Raw genomic sequence first — 19029 nt, forward strand, 5'->3', positions numbered from 1 at the left:
CTGGCGGCCGGCTCGCGGCTCGCAGCTCGCAGCCACGACGACCACGCGAGCTGGCACCTGTCAATGGGAGCCGGCCGTCCATTTCCCGCGGCAATGGAACCGCCGCCTGTCTGTGCCTGCAGTGATTAAACGCCGCAATGTAGCCGAGGTAACGAGTGGACGGCGACGGAAGAATTTCGCGTCGCAAGCGCTTCTTGTTGTTGATGCATACGTACGAAAGAGGGAGAGGGAGAGGGAGAGAGCGCAAGGATCGAGAGACAGATCGAGTAATCGTATGTAATCTACGACGACAGGGAGGTCAGGAAAGCAACAAACTCGGTCAACTAGCCCGTGCCAGCACCGGCGCCGTCGCCGTCCTCCGCCTTGCTCGCTCGCTCGCTGCTCCGCTCCTCCGCCGCCGCTGACGCCGCGCTCCGGCGGCAAGTTGTTGCGACAGAGTGGCTGTATTGCGGCGTTTTCCTCCAACTTATCCTGGACGCCTTGCCGCAAACGCGGCCCTAGTCGTCTCTCCCTCTCCCCCTTCTCCCTCCTATCTCGCTCGTCGCTGCCCTCCTCGGCTCAGTGTCCCCTCCCCTATCTCTCTCACTCTCTGCTGTGCATTGTCCCTTGCAGGACCCACTCGCCACCCAACGAAAGACGACAGCGACCCGCGGAATCAGACCGAACAGATCCTGCAGGCGACAGATTGTCACACCCGAGATCGATGGCGTCGTCCGTCTGCCGGCGCGCGCTCAAACGACTGCAGCAGCAGCAGCCAGCAGCACGGCGACATCGAGGACAGTGAATGATCATCGGGACAACGTCCTGCAAAGCCACAAGGGCAAGTGACGACGAGGCGACGAAGCGACAAGGAAAAGACAGACAAACCCCTTCGGCCAGCACGACCTCCTCTCGGTGATCATTCTCGCTCGTGCACTTGTGAATAACCTCCTTGTCACCACCCACAACATCTTCACACACCGCACACTACCATTTCAAGGCGCAGCCATGGGCTCGGACGAGAATGCCCCGCTGGCCCTCCTCGACGTAAGCCAGCCCCGCTGCACCTCGCTGACCCACCCAGTCCTATCCGTTCCCCGCCGCCGTCGTCAGACTAAGGCGGCACGACGAGCCGACCCTCTCGCCCCCCGAGACGCCTTTGGCTGCCCATGCACCGCGCCCGCCCCTCGTCTCCGCAGGTGCCGAGTTCAGCCTCGAGCGGCGCGTGCAGGGCCTCAGCATCAGTGTGCCGCCGGCAGGCGACCACTCGGCCCCGTCCACCCCCGTACCGGCCCTCGCCGGGCGCGGGGGGGACGCGCTGCACGTCACCTGGTCCAACGAGCACTGGCGTGACGCTGGCGTCAGCCCGTTCGACCTCGGCCGTATCGCCGCCTGGCTCCAGAGTGGGGAGAGCACGCCGCTCCAGGTGGCCGCGCGCGGCGCGACCATCCAGCTCGTGCGCTGTGCCGCCGGCGACAGCTTCGCCCTCCTTGGTCAGCAGTTCACCCCTGCGCCCAGCCCGAGACCGGCAGCCAAGATCACCCGATCACTCCCTTGGCCTAGGATGGTGGCCCCTTTCGCGCCCGCTGCGGGGGACGCCCCGCCCCCGTACCTGCGCAAGCCGTCGAGCCCAATGTCCTGTCGCGAGCTGTTTGAGCACGTCGACTGGTCGCGGACGAGCCTTGGCCCGCTCGACGAGTGGCCTGCCGGTGCGGTCACGGCTCTCGAGCTCATGTTCAGCCATAAGAGCAAGATCGTCCTCAAGCTCGGGAGCGTGACGTCCGAGCTGTACTCGATCTAGTGGGTAGTTGTCGATAGCCACGCTGACGCCCAGTAACGACGCGTTCTCGCCCATCGGCTTCAGACATCCGTGGATGATCGGCAGGCAGCACAAGGACCTGCCGTACGAGATCAGGTCGGCAATGGACGAGGACTGCGACCGCGTGCTTGCTGGCGAGACGATCCACATGACGGACAAGCTGCTGATGTACGCCCACGACGACCGGGGGAGGTTGACAGAGGAGTACCTCTCCTGGGACAACATGCCACTCGAAGACAACGGGCGCATCTTCGGCATCTGGGGCGCGTTCACGTCGGTGACATCGCGCGTGCTTGCGACGCGTCGGAGGAACACTGCGCGCGAGGTCACGTCGTCGCTCGCGACGCTACGCACGTCGGCCGAGTACTTTTCGAGCCTGACACAGCTGCTCGAGAGCAACCCGCTCGACGTGCCCTTCATGATGGCGTACAGCGTCAAGCCGACCAAGCCGCGCGGCGGGAGACCACGCGCGCAGAGCGCAGACGTCGAGGTCGAGCTCAACCTCGAGTCGACGATCGGCGTGCCTACTAACCACGCGTCGGCACCGCAAAAGCTCGACTACGTGCTGCCGAAGCACAAGGGCAAGTCGCTCATGTCGCGACTGGGCAGCACCGCGCTGTCAGTCGACTACCTGACGTCCGAGACGGCATCGTCGTCGGCCGTTTCCATGTCCTCACCGGATCACCTGATGAGTCACGACTCCGAGTCATGGCCCATCCAGCTCGCACTGTCGACCGGCCGCTGCGTCATCGTCGATGACTGCTCCAAGCTCGTGAAGGGATTCCCTCTGCGCGCGTGGAACGAGCTTCCAGACCGCGCCATCGTCGTGCCCCTTGTAACGGCGTCCACGCCGACCGAGGACGACGTAGCACCGGCCGTGCTTATCATCGGCGTCAACGTCCGCCGGCCCATCGATGAGGATTACCTCGAGTGGCTGCAGCACCTGCGACAGGCGTTCACGATCCACCTCGACTCTGTGCTCGTTTTCGAGGCCGAGACGGCGCGGAGGGTGCAGCGCGACAAGCTCGAGGCGGCGAGGACAAGCCTCATCCAGGGAGCTGCGAACGCGTTCCGCACGCCGCTGACCCTCATCTCCGCCCCGATCGACGAGGTCATCCAGACGACGCTTAGCCCGACACAGACGAGCCGTCTCAAGCTTGCGCAGCGCCATGTCCGGAGGCTCGAGCAGCTGGTCGACTCGCTCCTCCAGTTCACGCGGCTGGAGTCTGGCCAGCTCGAACCTCGCTATGTTAGTGGAGACCTCGCTGCATTTATCCGCGACATCACCGAGATCTTCCGTCCAGTCCTCCATTCTCGCGCCCTCGACCTCAGGGTCAAGATTGACGAGTCGGTGCCCAAGGTCGTCTTCGACCCGGGCCTCTTCGAGACGGTCATCTCAAACTTTATGAGCCACGCGTTGCAGTCGACCACGACGGGGCCGGTGAAGGTCGAGCTGTCCTACGAAGAGGAAGGCCGATGGGCCGTTCTCTTGATCTCTTACGCCGGCACTCCGATGCCCCGCGCGTACCTCGAGGTCCTGTCCCGCGGTTTCCAAGCCGTCGACACGACGGGGGCAGGCACCGAGCTCGGCCTCGCGCTCGCACGCGAGATTGTCCGCCTGCACGGGGGCGACCTGACCATCGAGAGCGTCTATCCCCGGCGTCGGATGGTGGTGCGCAGCGACGGCAGCGAGCCAACGTTCACAAAGCTCACCACTTCCGAGTTCCCCGGATCGACATTTACTGTGCGCTTCCCTACGTTCCACGAACACGACGGCGAGGGCACTGTCGCGCTCGGCGGGTACAGTGACCGCCTGGCCAACGACGCGCTGCAGTGGTCGACTGGCAGCGCCGACGACGACTCGGTCAATGGGTCGTTATCTGGCGGCTGGACCGACGCGCTGCTGTTTGAACGCAGCGACGTCCTCCTTGTGGTCGACAGCGACCCCGAAATCCGCGCGTACGTCCGCACTCTGTTCATGCCGTTCTGCCATGTCCTTGAGGCGGCCGACGGCGCGCAGGCTTTAGAGCTCGCCACAACATGCAAGCCGGGCCTCATCCTCGCTGATCGCACGATTGATAAAATCTCGGGACCCGACCTCTTGCTCGCAGTCCGTGGCGATGGCCGCACCCGCCTCACACCGTTCGTCTTCCTTGCGACAACCAGTGAGGAGGAGGACCAGGCGACGGCGCTCGTTGCTGGTGCGGACGACTACATTCTCAAGCCGTTCAAGCCGCGTGAGCTCCTCGCCCGCGTGCATCTGCACATGCAGATGGGCAAGAAGCGTGCCGAGCTCGAGTTCCGGTTCCTCCAGCGGGAGAAGGAGTTCCGCATTCTGGCCGACTACTGCCCCAGTGGTATCCTGCGATTGGCCAACTACAGCGAGATGCTGTACTGCAACGACGCGTACCTCGCCCCGGCCGGTCTGACCCACAGCGACCTCAGAAACCACTCTGAATCGTGGCTTGATCGCATCGACCCCCAGGACCGAGAGAACGCCGAGCGCCAGTGGAAGCAGATTGCCGAGGGCAACGAGCCCACAACAAACATCACATACCGCTGGGCGACGGGCCGGTGCATGTCGGCCGTCGTGGTGCGGCTCGACTTGGTGGACCCGGGACTGACCGGCATGCTGGCGTGCTTTTCGGATGTCACGGACCAGGAGGAACGGCTGCACGAGGCGGAGCGGCGACGAATCGAGGCCGAGGAGTCGAAGCGCCAACAGGAACTGCTGGTCGACTTGACGTCGCACGAGATTCGAACACCCGTGTCGGCCATCTTGCAGTGCTCATCGCTGGTTAAGGAGAACCTTGCGACGCTGAGGGACAAGCTCGAGCGGGCTGGCCCCGAGGGCTTCATCCCTTCGCCCACTCTGCTTTCCGAGCTCGAACAGGACCTCGAGGCCCTCGAAAGCATCTACCAGTGCGGCCTTGTGCAGGAGCGCATCGCCGGCGATGTCCTCTCCCTCGCACGCATCCAGCTCGACATGTTGTCGGTCCACGAGGTCGACGTCGACGTCGCCAAGCAGGCGCAGCGGCTGCTGTCCGTGTTTGCATCCGAGGCCAAGATGAACCGCATCTCGCTGTCGCTCGACTTTGGCGACATGTTCAGGACCATGGGCGTGCGCGCCGTCAAGACGGACCCGGTGCGGTTTGGGCAGGTGGTGACCAACCTCGTGACGAACGCCATGCGATTCACGTCGCGCGCGGCCGTGCGCAACATCACTGTGCGGTACGACCTGGCGTGGGACCCGCCTGCTGGTGGGTCGTGTGCCGTCCCAACCTCGCCGTCAGCCACGGCTCCGCTGCACACTGCTGTGCCTCCCGACAACACTCCGGTGTACCTCTACGTGAGCGTCACCGACACTGGGCCCGGCATGACGCCCGACGAGCAGAAGCTGCTCTTCCAGCGTTTCCAGCAGGGCAACAACCGCATCCACACACAGTACGGTGGCTCTGGCCTCGGCCTGTTTATCTGCAGAAGTGGGTGTCGCCTGGTGAAGACATCTACTGACCTTCAGAACTTACCCAGCTCCTCGGTGGCGACATCCAGGTCGAGAGCAAGGTCGCCCGCGGAACGACCTTCCGCTTCTACATCAAGACTCACACGGCCAACATGCTGCCGCTGCTGCCCCAGTCGCCGCTCCTCACGCCGATCAAGGAGCGGGACATGCCGCATCTGGCGCTGCTCCCCCGGCGTATCCTCGTAGTCGAGGACAACATCATCAACCAGACTGTCCTGAAGCGGCAGATGATCAAGGCCGGACTCGAGTGCGACGTTGCGAGCAACGGACAGAAGGCCCTCGACCTCATTGAGGCCGCCGAGGATGCGGCGACGCCGTACGATGTCATCCTCATGGACGTCGAGATGCCCGTCATGGACGGCATCACCGCCGTGACGCGTTTGCGCGCGCTCGAGACGGCGACGAGCGTGCCCCGCCGCCTCGTGATTGCTCTGACAGGCAACGCGCGTGGTGGCCAGATTGACCAGGCCAGGGCTGCGGGCTTTGATCGAGGTGAGTTGGTCGAGTCGAGTCGCGTCACCACGTGTGCCAATCGAATCGAGCGGCTGCCACGTCGGATCCCCAGCTAACCCCCCACCAGTGGTGATCAAGCCCTACCGGCTCCCAGCGCTGCTGGAAACCATCCAGGACGCCATGGCCAAGCACAAGGCCAGTGGCTCGTCTCCAACTTCATAATCACGACTCTTTGTCATACTGCATTGTCATTTTGGGATCATTGTATACATTTACGCGCATGCATGTGTTGTAGCGGCTCAATGGAGCTGGTGGTTGACCCAGTTCTGGCTGTTTCCCAAGCCAAAATTAGTGTCAGCTCACCCACCCACTTGCGGGGCCCCATGACCCACTCGGATGACCGATATTGGCGTCGGACTCTGTCCGACAGTCATCATGGTCGTCGATTTCTGCTCCACCCACGCCACTCTGATCGCACCCTGCTCGACTCGGTCGACTTCAGCGTTGCCCTCACTCTCTCACTGCGCACCGTCGGTCCTCGCCCGCCACCGACCTCTTGGCAAAGCCTCACCAGCATCCACTCCATCAACAACAACAGCGCCGCGCTACCGCACTGCTCCGCGATGCCGCCCGCCGACAAGAAGGAGCCAAAGAAGGGCGGCACGCCGAATATCGCGTCGACGGCCTGCCAGCGCTGCTACCAGCGCAAGAAGAAGGTGAGCACGGCGAGCGTACTCCATCCCTGGCGCCGCTTCCGGACTCTACGGAGTCTGCACCGCCATCCAGCCGACCCCACTCCGGGTGCCGGCGCCGCTGGCCGTGGCCTCCTTCCCGAACCAACCACCAACCACTCTCCCCCCAACCACCCACCACCCACCCCCCACCCCCCACCCGCCCCACCCTTGACACCTAGCCGACGCGTCGGAACGCCGCTGATCACGCCCAGTGCAACCGCGCCGTCCCTGCATGCGAGGGCTGTGTGCGCTCCCGCTCTGAATGCGTGTACGACGGGGGGAATGCCGACACTGCGCGGCTCTAGTGGGTCGCAATTTTCGCCACACAGCTGACAGCAGCAACATCCTCGCTGGCCTGTCGGACGAGAACAGGCGCCTGCGTGAGCGGCTGGCAGACTACGAGGGCGGCGTTGTGCCGCCGGCCGAGACGCTGGCCAAGGTGCAGGCCTGCAGCTCTGGACCTGCGTGCTTGCCGAGCCCGCCGACGAGCGCCGCGGGCGAGGAGCACACGCTCGCCGAGCGCATCGTCAAGCGCATCTTCGTGACGCCGCTCGCGCAGGGCGACTCGGGCGGGCTGCGCGCGCGTATCCACGAGCAGCTCGGCACGTGTGCCGACGAGGATGTGGAGGACGCCATGTTGGGCGGGAGCGAGAGCCTGCGCGCGCCGACGACGACGTGCGCCATCTGGCCGTCCAAGAGCCTTGCGCGCCAGCTCATCAAGATGTACTTTGAGGCGACTAACCCGTTCTATCCGACCTACGACCAGGACGTGATCAACAAGGAGTGGGTGGGGGGAGAGGCGGCGCTGACGGCGGCAGCTTGGAGGACCTGTACGAGACGGTCACGCCCAAGGACGGGACGGGCGCGCCGTACAGCCGCGATAGTGAGGGGCCCGACGTGCGCATCTTCCAGCTGTTCATCATGTTCGCTATTGGGTGTGGGCAGATCGAGACGCGGACCAACCGGCCGAGGACGGACACCGGGTTGCTTGTGGCGTTTGCACTGCGCCACCTCCCGGCCTTGATGCGGTCTGACCCACTCGTGAGTGGCTGCGAGGTTGTGTTACACGCCGCTAACGCAGCCAGACGTGCATCGCCGGCATTGTACTCTACTCGGCGTACACGTTTTCCGACTTTGCGCGCATGAACCCCACGCAGATGATTGGCATCGCCGCCGACCTCGCCCTCGAGTACGGCCTCAACCGTGATGACCCCAACATGTCCGAGAAGGAGCTCAACCAGCGGCGCAAGATTTTCTGGTCCATCTTCTGCCAGGACCGGTGTCGTGAGTGTTGCCGAGGTGGCCCCGCTCACCCCAGTGTCGTTCACGCTCAACCGCCCCGTGTCCATCCCCGATGAGATTGTGCACACATCGCTCCCCCAGGTGTGCTGCTCTGGCGGGCCAAAGCAACTGTACTTGCATATGGTGAGTGGCACGGCATGTGGCAGGTTGCCCTCGGCTGCACTCGGTTCCCGCATAGACTGACGAGGCCTAGGATTCCACAGAGCTGTTCCACACCTGCACCATGCTCCGCCGGCTGCAAGGCATGGTGCTCAATGACGTGTACCACAACGGCAAGTCGCAACCCGACCCCGAGGCCACGCTGCTACGCCTTCGCAACCACCTCGACAACTGGTATCACTCGATGACGCGCAACCCCAAGACTGGCCAGCCGCACGCCTACTTTGAACTGGGGTACAACATTGTGCTCGTGTGGCTGTACCGCCCGTCGCCAATGTGCCCGTCGACACCGCCGCACCGCATGCCGACGTTGCGCCGCGCCGCGTACCGTGCCATCCAGCTGTACCGCGAGGGCCAGGAGCTCGAGCGTCAGGTGGAGAACTACGTGTCGTACTGCCAGCTCGTGTGCATGTGCGTGACGCTGGTCTATACACTGCTCGAGGGCGAGGGCGACCCGTCCAACCTGCTGCTGATCGCATGGCGCCAGACGGCGCTCGAGCAGGTCGCGGCCGCCGAGGACTCGTTGGCCAAGTTTTGCTCAAACTGGCCAGGCATCCAGCGGTTCACCAAGGCGTTCAACACGATGGCAGCAGGGCTCAGGGCCAAGCTCGAGGACCAGAAGCCGGGCTCGCCCCCGCCGATGTGGGTCCTGCCGTCGACGACCAACGGGACGACGACGAGCACGACGCCAAACTCGAACGTGACCCCAGGCGGCCACTCGACATTCACGCCGCCCACAGTGCCCGGGGTGCAGAGCCTGGACACACTTCTGCCGATCAACATGAACGAGTACGGCGAGTACTGCGAGACATGGGCCGGGCTGGTGACTGCCGCGCCGCCGCCACTGGACGACAGCTACCAGCTGCAGAACCCGGGCCTGGACGAGCTGTTCTCGACGGTCGGGTTCTCGCTGGGGCCGGATGTGCTGGCGGGGCTGGGCTTCGACTTCAAGGAGTAGGAGCCGCCTGAGCCGAAGGCGAGGGGGCGGCGGGAGCGGCGGCGACGGGCGAGTTTTCTTGTTTGTGTGTGTGTGTCGAGTCGATGTGTGCAAGGGCACTGCTCTCAACTGTATCGGTAGCGAGTACACTGTAGATATGGACGATCGGGATTTCCGCGAGGGTGGGAGGAGGTGGTCGCAGTGGGACGAGCCGCGGCTGGGCATGGAAAGGCCGGAATACGCGGCGGTGCGCCTGGCCGTGCTCCTCGGCGCCGGCACCCCGTCCACTTGTCTGCTGCTGTGCATGCCGACCCCGATCGTGCAGGCCGCGGCCAAGTGAGGCCGTGCGGACTCGGTGCAGGCGGCAGCCTGACGTGATGACGAGCCCACCCGCATTCCGCAACGATCTACGGCGGGGTGGGGTGGGGCGATGCTGCGGCCAGCAGCAGCAGCGTCCACTAACGCACGATACGTGATTGCAGGAGCCGCTGGATATCCGCAGTTGTGCGATCGGTGGCCCCCCGCCGCCACTGGCAGTGCCAAGCCATTGTGGCGGCTGTCGCAGATTCGCGCGCGCGCACCGTCCCAGATCTGGCGAGATCTCGTCGAGCATCGAGCTGTCTCGGACTGCACGCTGGGGCGGGGGTGTAGATGGAGATGCAGGCGGGGCGGGGTGGGCTGTGTGCCAGACGGCCAGACCGGGCAGCGCACGCTCGACTCGGTGCTCGTTCGCACCTCTGCCTTTGCCCACCCAGCCAGCGCCCCGCCCAGCGCACGCTCGTCCCTCCCTCCGCGACTCGCCATAACCACACACACAACCTTCTCATCTTCCATCTTCCCCCACCCCACCACGATGCGCATCCTACATCTCCTGCTCGCCGCCGCCGGCGCGGCCGCCGCCAACACGTCCCTCGCGCCCCTCACCTTCCCCGTGTCCTCCGCCGACCCGGTGCTCTCCTTCGCGCCCGTCGGCCCGCGCTCGCCCGACACGCAGGGCGGGACGGACCCGGGCAACGCGCCGACCGGCGCCAACAGCGTGCCGCCCGCCGACGGGTGGGAGATGACGTACTCGGACGTCAACCTCCCCCTCAGCAACATCACGTTCAACACGCTCGGCGCTGGCCGGCCCAAGCGCACGAGCAGCAAGAGCGGCGCGACTGTCACCCTCAAGTTTGTGGGCACCGGCGTCGTGTTTTACGGGAACAGCTCCGACCGCACGGGGTACGGCGTGCGCGTGGACGGCTTCCCGGTCAACACGGCGGGCGGGGACGCGGGGCTGCTCGTCAACGTTTCGGGCCTGCCTTATGCCCAGCACCAGGCGATTTTGACGGTAAACTCGGGGACTATCGACTTTTACTCGGCCGCCATTGTCACCGCGCTCCAGACACAGGGGTGGGTGCGGGGTTGGGACGCGCTGACGCCAGGTTCGCGGCGGAGAAGGCGAATGTGTCGACCGTGTCGACCGTGACGGGGGCTAATAAGGCGCTCAACCCGGCGTGGGTCGCGACGTCGACGGGGGGCACGCCGTGGGCTGGGCGCTGGGACTGGGCTGGGACGGGTACGTGCTGCCTTTGGGTGTGATGCCTTTGTCACTGACACGACAGCCTGGGACCACGTCGGGACTACGGGGCAGGACGCGACGCTGCAGTACTCGGTCCCGGCCAACACCTCCTACCTCGCCCTGTACGGCGGCACGGCCGGCTGGAACGGCGACTACCAGGTATCCTTTGTCCCCGCGCTGTCGTCGGAGAACACGGGAACCCGCGCGTCCCAGTACAACCTGTGGCGCGGGCAGGACGTGCTGCTGTGGGCTGGCCCGCTGGACCCGGCCGTCAAGTACGACCTGTGGCTCAAGACGCTGCTGAGCAACTGGTGGATCGACGTGTCGCAGGTGCGCACGTGGTCGGCGCTGGACGGCGCGGCGTCGGCGCCAAAGGACGACAAGAAGAGCAGCACGCCCATCGGCGCGATTGTCGGCGGCGTCGTCGGCGGCGTGCTCGCCCTGCTCGCAATCATCGCCCTCGTCATCTTCCTCCGCCGCCGCAACAGGCAAAAGGAGTCGCCGCTCGACATCCTCGACTCGGACATGTACGAGTACCACCCGCCCGGGGCGGCGCAGCACCACCCCCAGACGCCGCCGGTTGGCGAGGAGCACGCGCTGCTCACGCCGTTCACGTCGGCGCCGCCCACGAGCCCGAGTATCGTGGGCTCGGGCTCGGGCTCGGGCTCGACGCCAGCGCTCGTCGTGTCGACAAAGTACGGGTACACGCCGCGCCCCGAGATCACGCGCCAGGAGACGGACGCGGGGGCGGTTGTGAATGTCGTGCCGCCGAGCTACGACCCGCAGTGGGCCGCGGGGTCGGGGGCGGCGGGGGGCAGTCGTGCGGCGTGAGGGTGAGCGTGTGGGCTAGGGTCGTAGACGACGAGATAATGCCACTGTGACTTGTACCCGCCGGCGTCGAGCCGACGACGTCGCCCCTCGAGTATCAGGACGCCGACGCCGGGTGCATGCTTGTGCAAGTGTACTGACCGCGGCAGGGCCAATCCGAGCCGATGACCGCGCCAAGCCGACTGATCCAAACACGACCCACCGCAGCAGCTAAATCAAGTGGCGCGGCGAGTCCTGGCCTAGCGGCGAGTGAGACAGAACAACGGCGTCAACAACGCAACTGTCGACGCATGCAGGGGTGTGTGTGCGCACGAACACGCCGCATGAATGAGTGCATGCAAGCATGCATGCACGCACAGAGCCACGCGCCTGGAGTAGGAGCAGGCGCGGCGCATACGGCAGCTGACGGCAGTGTCGGCAGCGAGAGGCGTGTTTGTGTCGTGTGTCTCAGGGCGGCCGCGGCGGCCATGAACGCTCGATCGCGCCGGCCGGCGTGAGCTCGCCCCGACGGTCGGTACTTAAGCTCGCGCGTGCGCCAACTCGCCAACCTAACCAGCATGCTCCCCCTCGTCCACCTCCTCGTCGCCGTCCTGCTCCTCCTGAGCGGGGCAAGCGCCCGCGCCCTCCCCGTCGCGCGGCGTGCCGCCTGCCCCGCACCCCGGACGCCGTGCGCAGCGTACGCCGCGTCCCTCCGCGCATCGACCTTCACCCCCGCCAACGAGCTGGCAGCCTTCGGCGACCTGCTGCTCGCGCACGCGTCTGCCCCGGCAATCTGCGCCGCGCTCGACGCGTGGAGGGCCAACGCGAACGTGACGCTCTTCGTGCCCCCCGAGGATGGGGGGGAGACGCTGGCGCTGCTCGCGTCTGAGCCGGCGCTGATCCGGCACCTGGTATGTCCGGCGTCGGGACGGGGGATGGGGAGGGGGGATGGGCAGCTGACGACCAGTACACCGACGGCACGACGCGCTCCATCGAGCCCGGGCGCGACTTCATCTTCGGCGGCTCCCTCATCCCCGGGCAGACGCGCACCGCCTCCGGGCTGGCCGTCAACCCTTGGCGGAGGGGGGATGGGCAGCTGACGACCAGTACACCGACGGCACGACGCGCTCCATCGAGCCCGGGCGCGACTTCATCTTCGGCGGCTCCCTCATCCCCGGGCAGACGCGCACCGCCTCCGGGCTGGCCGTCAACCCTTGGCGCCGGAACACTGGCGGCGACCCGCCGGTGCGCGACTTCCTCACCTTTGCCGGCGTGGACGGGGCCGACCTCGTCGCTGAGGTGCTGCCCACCACCGTCTGGCTGGGGATGGACGAGCGCGAGACGGGCTGGGGGAACGCGTCTTGGGTCTACGTGAGTGTGTCTGGCGGCGCCGCTGACGCGCAGAGGATCGACCGCGGCGTCGGGTTTGGGAGGGCGCACGCCCCGGTCGATGTCACGCCTGCGGGGCGGTAGCAGCGGCGCGGCGTAGGCAGTCTAGATGGTATGGGATACATCTGCAGCAGGGCGTCGCGGGCGTCTATGTGCGGCGCGGGGCAGTAGCAAGAACGAGTGTGTCAGTGTAGCCGGGCTACAGCAAGGCGGCGGCGGCGGCGAGCACGAGGGCAAGGGCCGGGGAAACCCCCGCGGCGCGCCAGGCGCCGCTGGGCTTGGACCCCGCCTCCTTGATCTCGAAGAGGGGCGACGAGGCGTAGACCACTGCGGGGTTAGCGCCGCACAGCACGCCCACACCCCACTCACAGCTCTGGTTGTTGTAGTCGAGGATGCGGACAAAGTAGCCCGTGCCCGGCGGTGTGCTGGGGCGTCAGCGTGAGAAGGGGTCGGCGAGGCACAGCGGGGGCGAGATGGCGGCGGCGGCAACGACGCCGGTGACACCCCGTGGGAGCGGCGACAGCGACGACGTAATCGACCGCCGCCGCCACCGCCAGCCCCCGCCGCCACTCCACCTCGGGGCTACTCACAACGGCGTGATCCCCTGCGTCGCCTTGAGGTCGCTCGAGTTGGCAACAGCGAAAAAGTTGGTGCTGACGTCGGTCGTCGTGTTGAGGCGCGCGAGCCGGATGGCCAGCTGCGTGTGGTTGCCGTCGGCGGGCCACGTCCACTCGACGGTGGATTGTGTGCCGGGCACCCCTGGGATGTCAGCGACGCTACTCGCACCCCATCCCCGCCGCTCGTCGCACCCCATCCCCGCCGCCGAGCGGCGACGCCACTCACACCCCGTCTGGTTGGTCGGGCTCGTCACCTTGGTGACGTTCTTGTCCCAGCTGTACCCGGGGAGCACGTAGGCCGGGAGCGGCGCGACGTCGGGACACTTGCCGCCGACGGCCGTGCCGTTGAAGCTCGCCGTGCCGTTGAGGATACACGTGCAGGTGCCGACGATGGGGATATGCGTGCCGTTGATGCTGACGGTCGCGTTGATGTCGGCGCACGGCAGCTCCCACGTGATGTTGGAGTGGATCGTGCCGTTGAGCGGGGACGTCGCGTTCAGCCCGCCGGTCGCTGAGGCCTGGCCGTACGACTGGTTGTCAGACACCGCGACCGTGCCGGGGCGGTCGTTGACCGGCGTCGCGATGGACGACGAGGCCGACGCCGTGCCGTTGCCGCTGGGGGAGGCCGAGGCCGAGGCGCTGGACTCGGAGCCGCTGTGTGTCGGCTCGGCGTCCGTCGCGTTCTGTGCGACCGCATAGCTTGAAAGGAGCGTGAGGGCGAGCAGGGATAGCCGCATGGTGAGTGATGGTGTGTTGAGTGATGAGGACTTGTTTTTCTTGTTTCTTGTCCAAGTGTCGCAGCTGCGGCCACTTGCTACGAGCGGCGAGGCGACGTGAACGCACTGCACCCCTGAGTGCTCGACGCATCACGTCTGAGCAAAAGTGCCACTTTTGCCGCGACCCTCTCGTCCTGCGCGTCCTGCGCGTCCCACCCCTGGCCACTCACTCCCGCCCACCCTATCCCCCTGCAAGTCCAACCCCCGTGCCTTCACGTCAATTACAGTGACCCCACCACTGTTCCAGAATACTGGTAGACTGGTGCGACGTCGCGACCGACGGGCACGACATGGCGAATGTAGGGGGCGCCGCGCGGGCGGCCATCACAACATCATCACAAGGAATGTGACGGCCACTTGATGCAGCCCGGCCTCCCCGCACACGACCACCACCACGGCCACGGCCATGCTTCCATTGCCCCTGTACGGCTTCTATACACATTGCGCAGGGCCGAGCACGGCCACGGCCACAGCCACTGCACCGGCCCCAACGCCTCTGCTCGAGCCGTGCTCCAGCTCGGGGCGCGTCACGCGTCGCCTCGACCCACAGGCACAGACTCTATCCGCGGCCCCTCCGCGCAGCCTCCGCGCTCCCGCACACACCACCCGCCTGCCTTCAGCAGGCAGGTTAAATCTTCCTCTCCAGGAAGCTCTCAATCACGCCCGCCTCGTCGGCAGAGTACTCCTTGAGCACCACCTCGTCGCCCTTCACAAACGTGTTGGCCTGGAGCAGCACCTTGCGCGGCTGGCGCTTGCTGATGACAATGTCGCGGTACGCGAGCCACTCGTCGGGCACGGCCGTGACGCGGTCGTACAGCTCCTTGCCGGCGGCGGCATCGCCAGTCGCCTTGTACACCTGGAGCTGGAGCAGGAAGTGGCCGATGGCGTCCTTGCCGATCGTCTCAATCTTGCTGCGGTCGAGGCGGACGCGCAGGTCGTCGTCGCCAACCTTGTCGATCGACACAAACCCGTGCCCAGCCTCCTGGAACACGCGCGTGATGGCGTACCGCGCCTGCATGTGCGCCTGGCCCCACTTCTTGGCGGCGGGGTCGTAGAACTCGAGCGCGAGCAGACCTGCGCGTGCCATCTGCAGCCACGCGACGTAGAGAATGTCCGTCGCCAGCCCCTCCTCGACCGACTTGTCGTCGTGCCCAAACACCTTGAGCACGTCGTAGCTCGTGCTGAGGAACATGGCGACCGACTCGGCGCGGCACTCCTCGTAGCTCGACGCGATCGCCTTGAAGCGCGAGCCCCACGTCTCGCCAGGGCCGTACCAGTGCTCGACGGGCTTGCCCGTCAGCGGGTTGGTCGGCGGGTTGGCCTTGTCAAAGTTGGCCGAGCCGTCGCGCTCTTCCTGCAGCAGCTTGCCGGTGCCGTGGCCGAGCAGCTCGTGGATGCCGACCTGGACCTCGAACGCGGGGCCGCGGAGCTTCTTGAACAGCTCGACGTCGGCGTCGTCGAGGAACGTAATCTTCTCGTCGGGCGCCTTGGCGTTGAGCACGTTGCCCAGCGACACGTTCTTGAAGCCAAACGTCTGGCGGATGTCGTCAAAGTTGGGGATGTTGATGCCGGCGGGCACGCCGGCAGTCGCAAACGTCAGCACCTCGAGCGAGGTGAAATCCGGCTTGTGGAACTTGTCCTTCTCAAAGTCCTTGCTCCAGGGAAGCTGGGGGATGAACTCTGGCGCGGCCGAGACGAGGCGCTCAAACTTCTTCGTCTGCTCCTTGTTGACAACGGCGACGAAGCCCTCCCACTCGGCGCGCACGCCCGCCGGGTCGCGGTACGTCTCAACAAATCCAATGTTGGTCTCGACGGCGGGGCCAATGTCCTGGATCCACTCGCGCTGGCTGTCCTTGTGCGCGTCGACCGAGCCCGTCTTGAACGTCTCGACGTAGTGCTCGAGCATCTTCTTCTGGTGGTCGTTGGCGGCGTACGGGATGGCCTTGGCGAGCTCAGCGGCGACGCCGGCCAGCACGGGCGCGTAGTCGCCGTACGCAACAACAACCTTGCGGCCCTCGCCCGCGTCGTACTCGCCCGCCTCGGGGCCCGACTTCTCGGCGCTCGCGATGCGCAGCTCAAACTTGCCGTCCTTGGTCTTGAACAGGCGCGTGTTGAGCGGGTCGAGGCCGCGCGCCTCGCACCACGTACCGACGGCCTTGATGTCGTCCTGGGTAATGTCGCCCTCGTAGTAGTTGGTCACATGCCCGGCGTCGAGGTAGCCGAGCAGCGTGCGCGCCGCCGGCGTGATGGCGTAGATCTCCTCCTCGAGCGCGTCGTACTTTGCGAGTGCCGAGCCGGCGTTCGGGCTCGCCGCGACGACCTTGCGGAAGGCGGCAGCCTGCACGCGGGGGATGAACTTGGAGTCGCCAAACGACTTGTAGTTGGCCAGGTTGTTGAACACCTGGACCGTGTACTCGAGCACGCCGGTGAACTCGTCGGCCGACACGCCAGCGTCGGCAGCGAGCTTGTCGAGGTCGGCGAGCTTTGTCGCGTCGTCGGCCGAGGAAAAGACCTCGCGGAGGAGGTCGAAGAGCGCAGACGCCTGCGGCGTCGTCTGCTCGAGCACGATGCGGGCGCCGATCCAGCTGGCGACGGCAATGTGGTGGGCGTATAGCTTCTCCTTGGCGCTGAGCGTGTTGAAGTGGTCCTTGATGACGAGGGGGCAGACGGGCGCCTTTGCGTCGGCGTAGTACCGTGCCGGGTTTGGAGCGGAGGTCATTGTGCGCGAGTTGCGGGCTGCAGCAGCAATGGGGCCTGCTAGTCAAGCTTTGGGTAAGAGAGAGTTGACAAAGGAGAGCATGTGTGGGTTGCGCGTGTGATGTAGTGCACCGAGTGACGCCATTGTGCTGCGAGCGACTCGAGGCACGAGGGACAAAACGGCGCTACGTGGATCCGGCCACCCACCGTACAGCGACGTCCCACGCGGGGCACTCTCGGCGCGAGCTCGGCGCGGCGTATGCATGCATGCACCCGAGTCGCCCCTCGGCCTCGCCCGCGTCGCCGCATGCTCCGCAGCTATAGTCGGCAGCGGGGACGGCGGAGCCGAGTGCACCGCGTGGTGCGCGCCCAACTCGCTCCGACTCGGCGCCGCTCGCTCCGGCCACCCAGCGAGGCTTCATTGTCCATCCATCCACATCTACATTCTACGACAGCCCGACCGCGATAACCTTCTTAAACCCAGGCCGGGCACTGATGCGGGCATACCACGCGTCCCAGCCCGCGAGCGCCGGGCGGTCGGCAGCGGGGATGGCCTCGAACCAGAGGTACGCGAGGGCGCCGAGCGCGACGTCGCCAAAGCCAAAGGCCGCGCCGGAGAAGTAGTCCTGCTTGGCGAGGGTCGGCTCGACGACGGTGCGGATCACGTCGGCCGTCTTGGCGATGGACGCGGCAATGGCGGCGGGGTCGCGCTTGTCCTCGGGCGTGCGCACGAGGTTGATGAAGGCGGGGAAGAGCTCCTTGAACTGGGGGGGGGGGGGCGGGGCGGGGTCAGCCGAGCAAGCTAGGAAGAGCAGTCGCGACGTACGAGGCTCGGCGCCCACTCGAGCCACTTGTCAGCGGCGGCGCGCGTCTCAGCATCCTCGGGGAAGAAGTCGCCCCCCCGGCCGTACTTGTGCCCGAGGTAGCGCACGATCGCGGCGCTCTCCCACAGCGTGAAGGCGCCGTCTTGCAGCGTCGGGACGAGGCCGTTGGGGTTGCCGAGGGCCACGAGCTCGTCGTTGCGCCCGAAGGCGCCGCCGGCCGAGATGGACTCGTACGGCACGCCGAGCTCCTCGGCCGTCCAGAGCGCCTTCTTGACGTTGGCGCTGTTGCCGCGGCCCCAGATCTTGAGCGGGGTGATGGTCATTGTGTCGGGGTGTTGGGCTTGCTTGGGGGTGTGTTGCGCTCTCGAGTCGTTGCGCTCTCGAGCTATCTTATACCCTGCCAACTCCCATTGCGTGCTGCTCCTGCGACGTGCTGCGACGTGCTGCGCGCTACGAGCTGCACTTGCGTGCTGCTGCGATACCGGCCTGCTTACTCGATCGAGTGGTCGGCCTCGACGCAGATGACGCCACGCCACCCGCCGATGGCGTCTTGTCGGCGGACATCGACGGCGCCATGCCGTGCTCCGTCGACACGTCGCTCGGCGCCGCGCTCGACGTCACGACTTATTCGGATTTGCGTATACCAAGGACAGCTGGATACATCCGTAGTGATACAACTGATACAGGGGAGAGTCGGCGGTGCCGATGGTGCTGGCGTCGCTCTCGTGCAAGGCGACGCGCTGCGACGTCCTCAGCGTGGCGTCCCACTCGCTCACTGCGCTCGCTCGTGGGCCGCTCACTGCTCGCGCCCGGCCTGCCACCGCTTCCGCGCCGCACGCAGCCGCTTCCACGGCGTCTCCTTCTCGCCCTCCTTGTTCCAAGTCAACACACACAGCCCATCGCCCTGGCACTTGCGGCACCCGCCGCCAGGCGCGCACGGCGGCTGGTTCGTGTACCACCAGCCCTTCCAGACCATGAAGCTGGGGTGCTTTACGCTGTCGCGCTCGGCGTTCTTGCTCGGGTCGTACGTCGGCTGCGACTTGATGTCGTAGCCGCCGGGGTACTGGTCCGGGAGGTGGTCGCCAAAGTGGTGCTTCTCCCACGCTTCGCTATCGGGCCCGGGGTGCGTGTTCCACTCCTCGTTGGTGACTGGCGCCGGCTTCTCCTCCCACGCGATGAAGAGGGGCACCTTGAGCACGGCGGCCTCGCGCACTTCGCGCGGGCGCGGCCGCTTCTTGCCCGTCGTGCGCGCCGGCGCCGCCCGGTCGCCCTGCAGCTTGATCTCCTCGAGCGCGTTGGCGAGGGCTGCGGCGTCCTTGTCGGCGTCGGGGATCGCGGCGGCGAGCGAGAGCGGGAGGAGGAGGAGCGTGACGAGGGTCGTGGGCCGCATCGTGGGCTGGGCGGGCGGGCGGGGGCGGTGTTGCGGCCAAGAGGGTGTGTGCTGTTGTTGTC

The 19029-nt window shown here is 66.2% G+C and overlaps 7 protein-coding genes across 7 annotated transcripts; 3 read left to right on the forward strand and 4 right to left on the reverse strand.

Annotated features, from left to right (window-relative positions):
• Positions 1 to 987: 987 nt before the first annotated feature.
• On the forward strand, positions 988 to 5996 carry Q8F55_009205 (uncharacterized protein; the record flags this gene model as incomplete). The annotated part of the gene is made up of 5 exons (XM_069357573.1): positions 988 to 1026; positions 1064 to 1779; positions 1814 to 5280; positions 5319 to 5813; positions 5902 to 5996. 5 exons carry the CDS (start codon positions 988 to 990, stop codon positions 5994 to 5996), a joined length of 4812 nt encoding a protein of 1603 aa, XP_069205510.1.
• Positions 5997 to 6397: 401 nt separating this feature from the next.
• On the forward strand, positions 6398 to 8927 carry STB5 (Rac GTPase-activating protein BCR/ABR; the record flags this gene model as incomplete). The annotated part of the gene is made up of 7 exons (XM_069357574.1): positions 6398 to 6490; positions 6721 to 6812; positions 6848 to 7291; positions 7327 to 7549; positions 7594 to 7792; positions 7827 to 7933; positions 8004 to 8927. The coding sequence occupies 7 exons, from the start codon at positions 6398 to 6400 to the stop codon at positions 8925 to 8927; spliced, it is 2082 nt and encodes a 693-aa protein (XP_069205511.1).
• Positions 8928 to 9759: 832 nt separating this feature from the next.
• Q8F55_009207 (uncharacterized protein) lies at positions 9760 to 12747 on the forward strand (the record flags this gene model as incomplete). The annotated part of the gene is made up of 7 exons (XM_069357575.1): positions 9760 to 10298; positions 10331 to 10464; positions 10511 to 11287; positions 11971 to 12185; positions 12242 to 12340; positions 12382 to 12645; positions 12679 to 12747. The coding sequence occupies 7 exons, from the start codon at positions 9760 to 9762 to the stop codon at positions 12745 to 12747; spliced, it is 2097 nt and encodes a 698-aa protein (XP_069205512.1).
• Positions 12748 to 12862: 115 nt separating this feature from the next.
• Q8F55_009208 (uncharacterized protein) lies at positions 12863 to 14017 on the reverse strand (the record flags this gene model as incomplete). The annotated part of the gene is made up of 4 exons (XM_069357576.1): positions 12863 to 12990; positions 13033 to 13088; positions 13254 to 13422; positions 13507 to 14017. 4 exons carry the CDS (start codon positions 14015 to 14017, stop codon positions 12863 to 12865), a joined length of 864 nt encoding a protein of 287 aa, XP_069205513.1.
• Positions 14018 to 14684: 667 nt separating this feature from the next.
• Q8F55_009209 (uncharacterized protein) lies at positions 14685 to 16775 on the reverse strand (the record flags this gene model as incomplete). The annotated part of the gene is made up of 1 exon (XM_069357577.1): positions 14685 to 16775. The coding sequence occupies one exon, from the start codon at positions 16773 to 16775 to the stop codon at positions 14685 to 14687; it is 2091 nt and encodes a 696-aa protein (XP_069205514.1).
• A 424-nt stretch (positions 16776 to 17199) lies between these two features.
• Q8F55_009210 (uncharacterized protein) lies at positions 17200 to 17900 on the reverse strand (the record flags this gene model as incomplete). Its single annotated transcript, XM_069357578.1, has 2 exons — positions 17200 to 17517; positions 17580 to 17900. The coding sequence occupies 2 exons, from the start codon at positions 17898 to 17900 to the stop codon at positions 17200 to 17202; spliced, it is 639 nt and encodes a 212-aa protein (XP_069205515.1).
• Positions 17901 to 18373: 473 nt separating this feature from the next.
• Q8F55_009211 (uncharacterized protein) lies at positions 18374 to 18967 on the reverse strand (the record flags this gene model as incomplete). The annotated part of the gene is made up of 1 exon (XM_069357579.1): positions 18374 to 18967. One exon carries the CDS (start codon positions 18965 to 18967, stop codon positions 18374 to 18376), a length of 594 nt encoding a protein of 197 aa, XP_069205516.1.
• Positions 18968 to 19029: the final 62 nt, after the last annotated feature.

This window comes from Vanrija albida (genome assembly GCF_041260175.1).
Source record: "Vanrija albida strain AlHP1 chromosome Unknown contig_7, whole genome shotgun sequence".
Lineage (NCBI taxonomy): Eukaryota > Fungi > Basidiomycota > Tremellomycetes > Trichosporonales > Trichosporonaceae > Vanrija > Vanrija albida.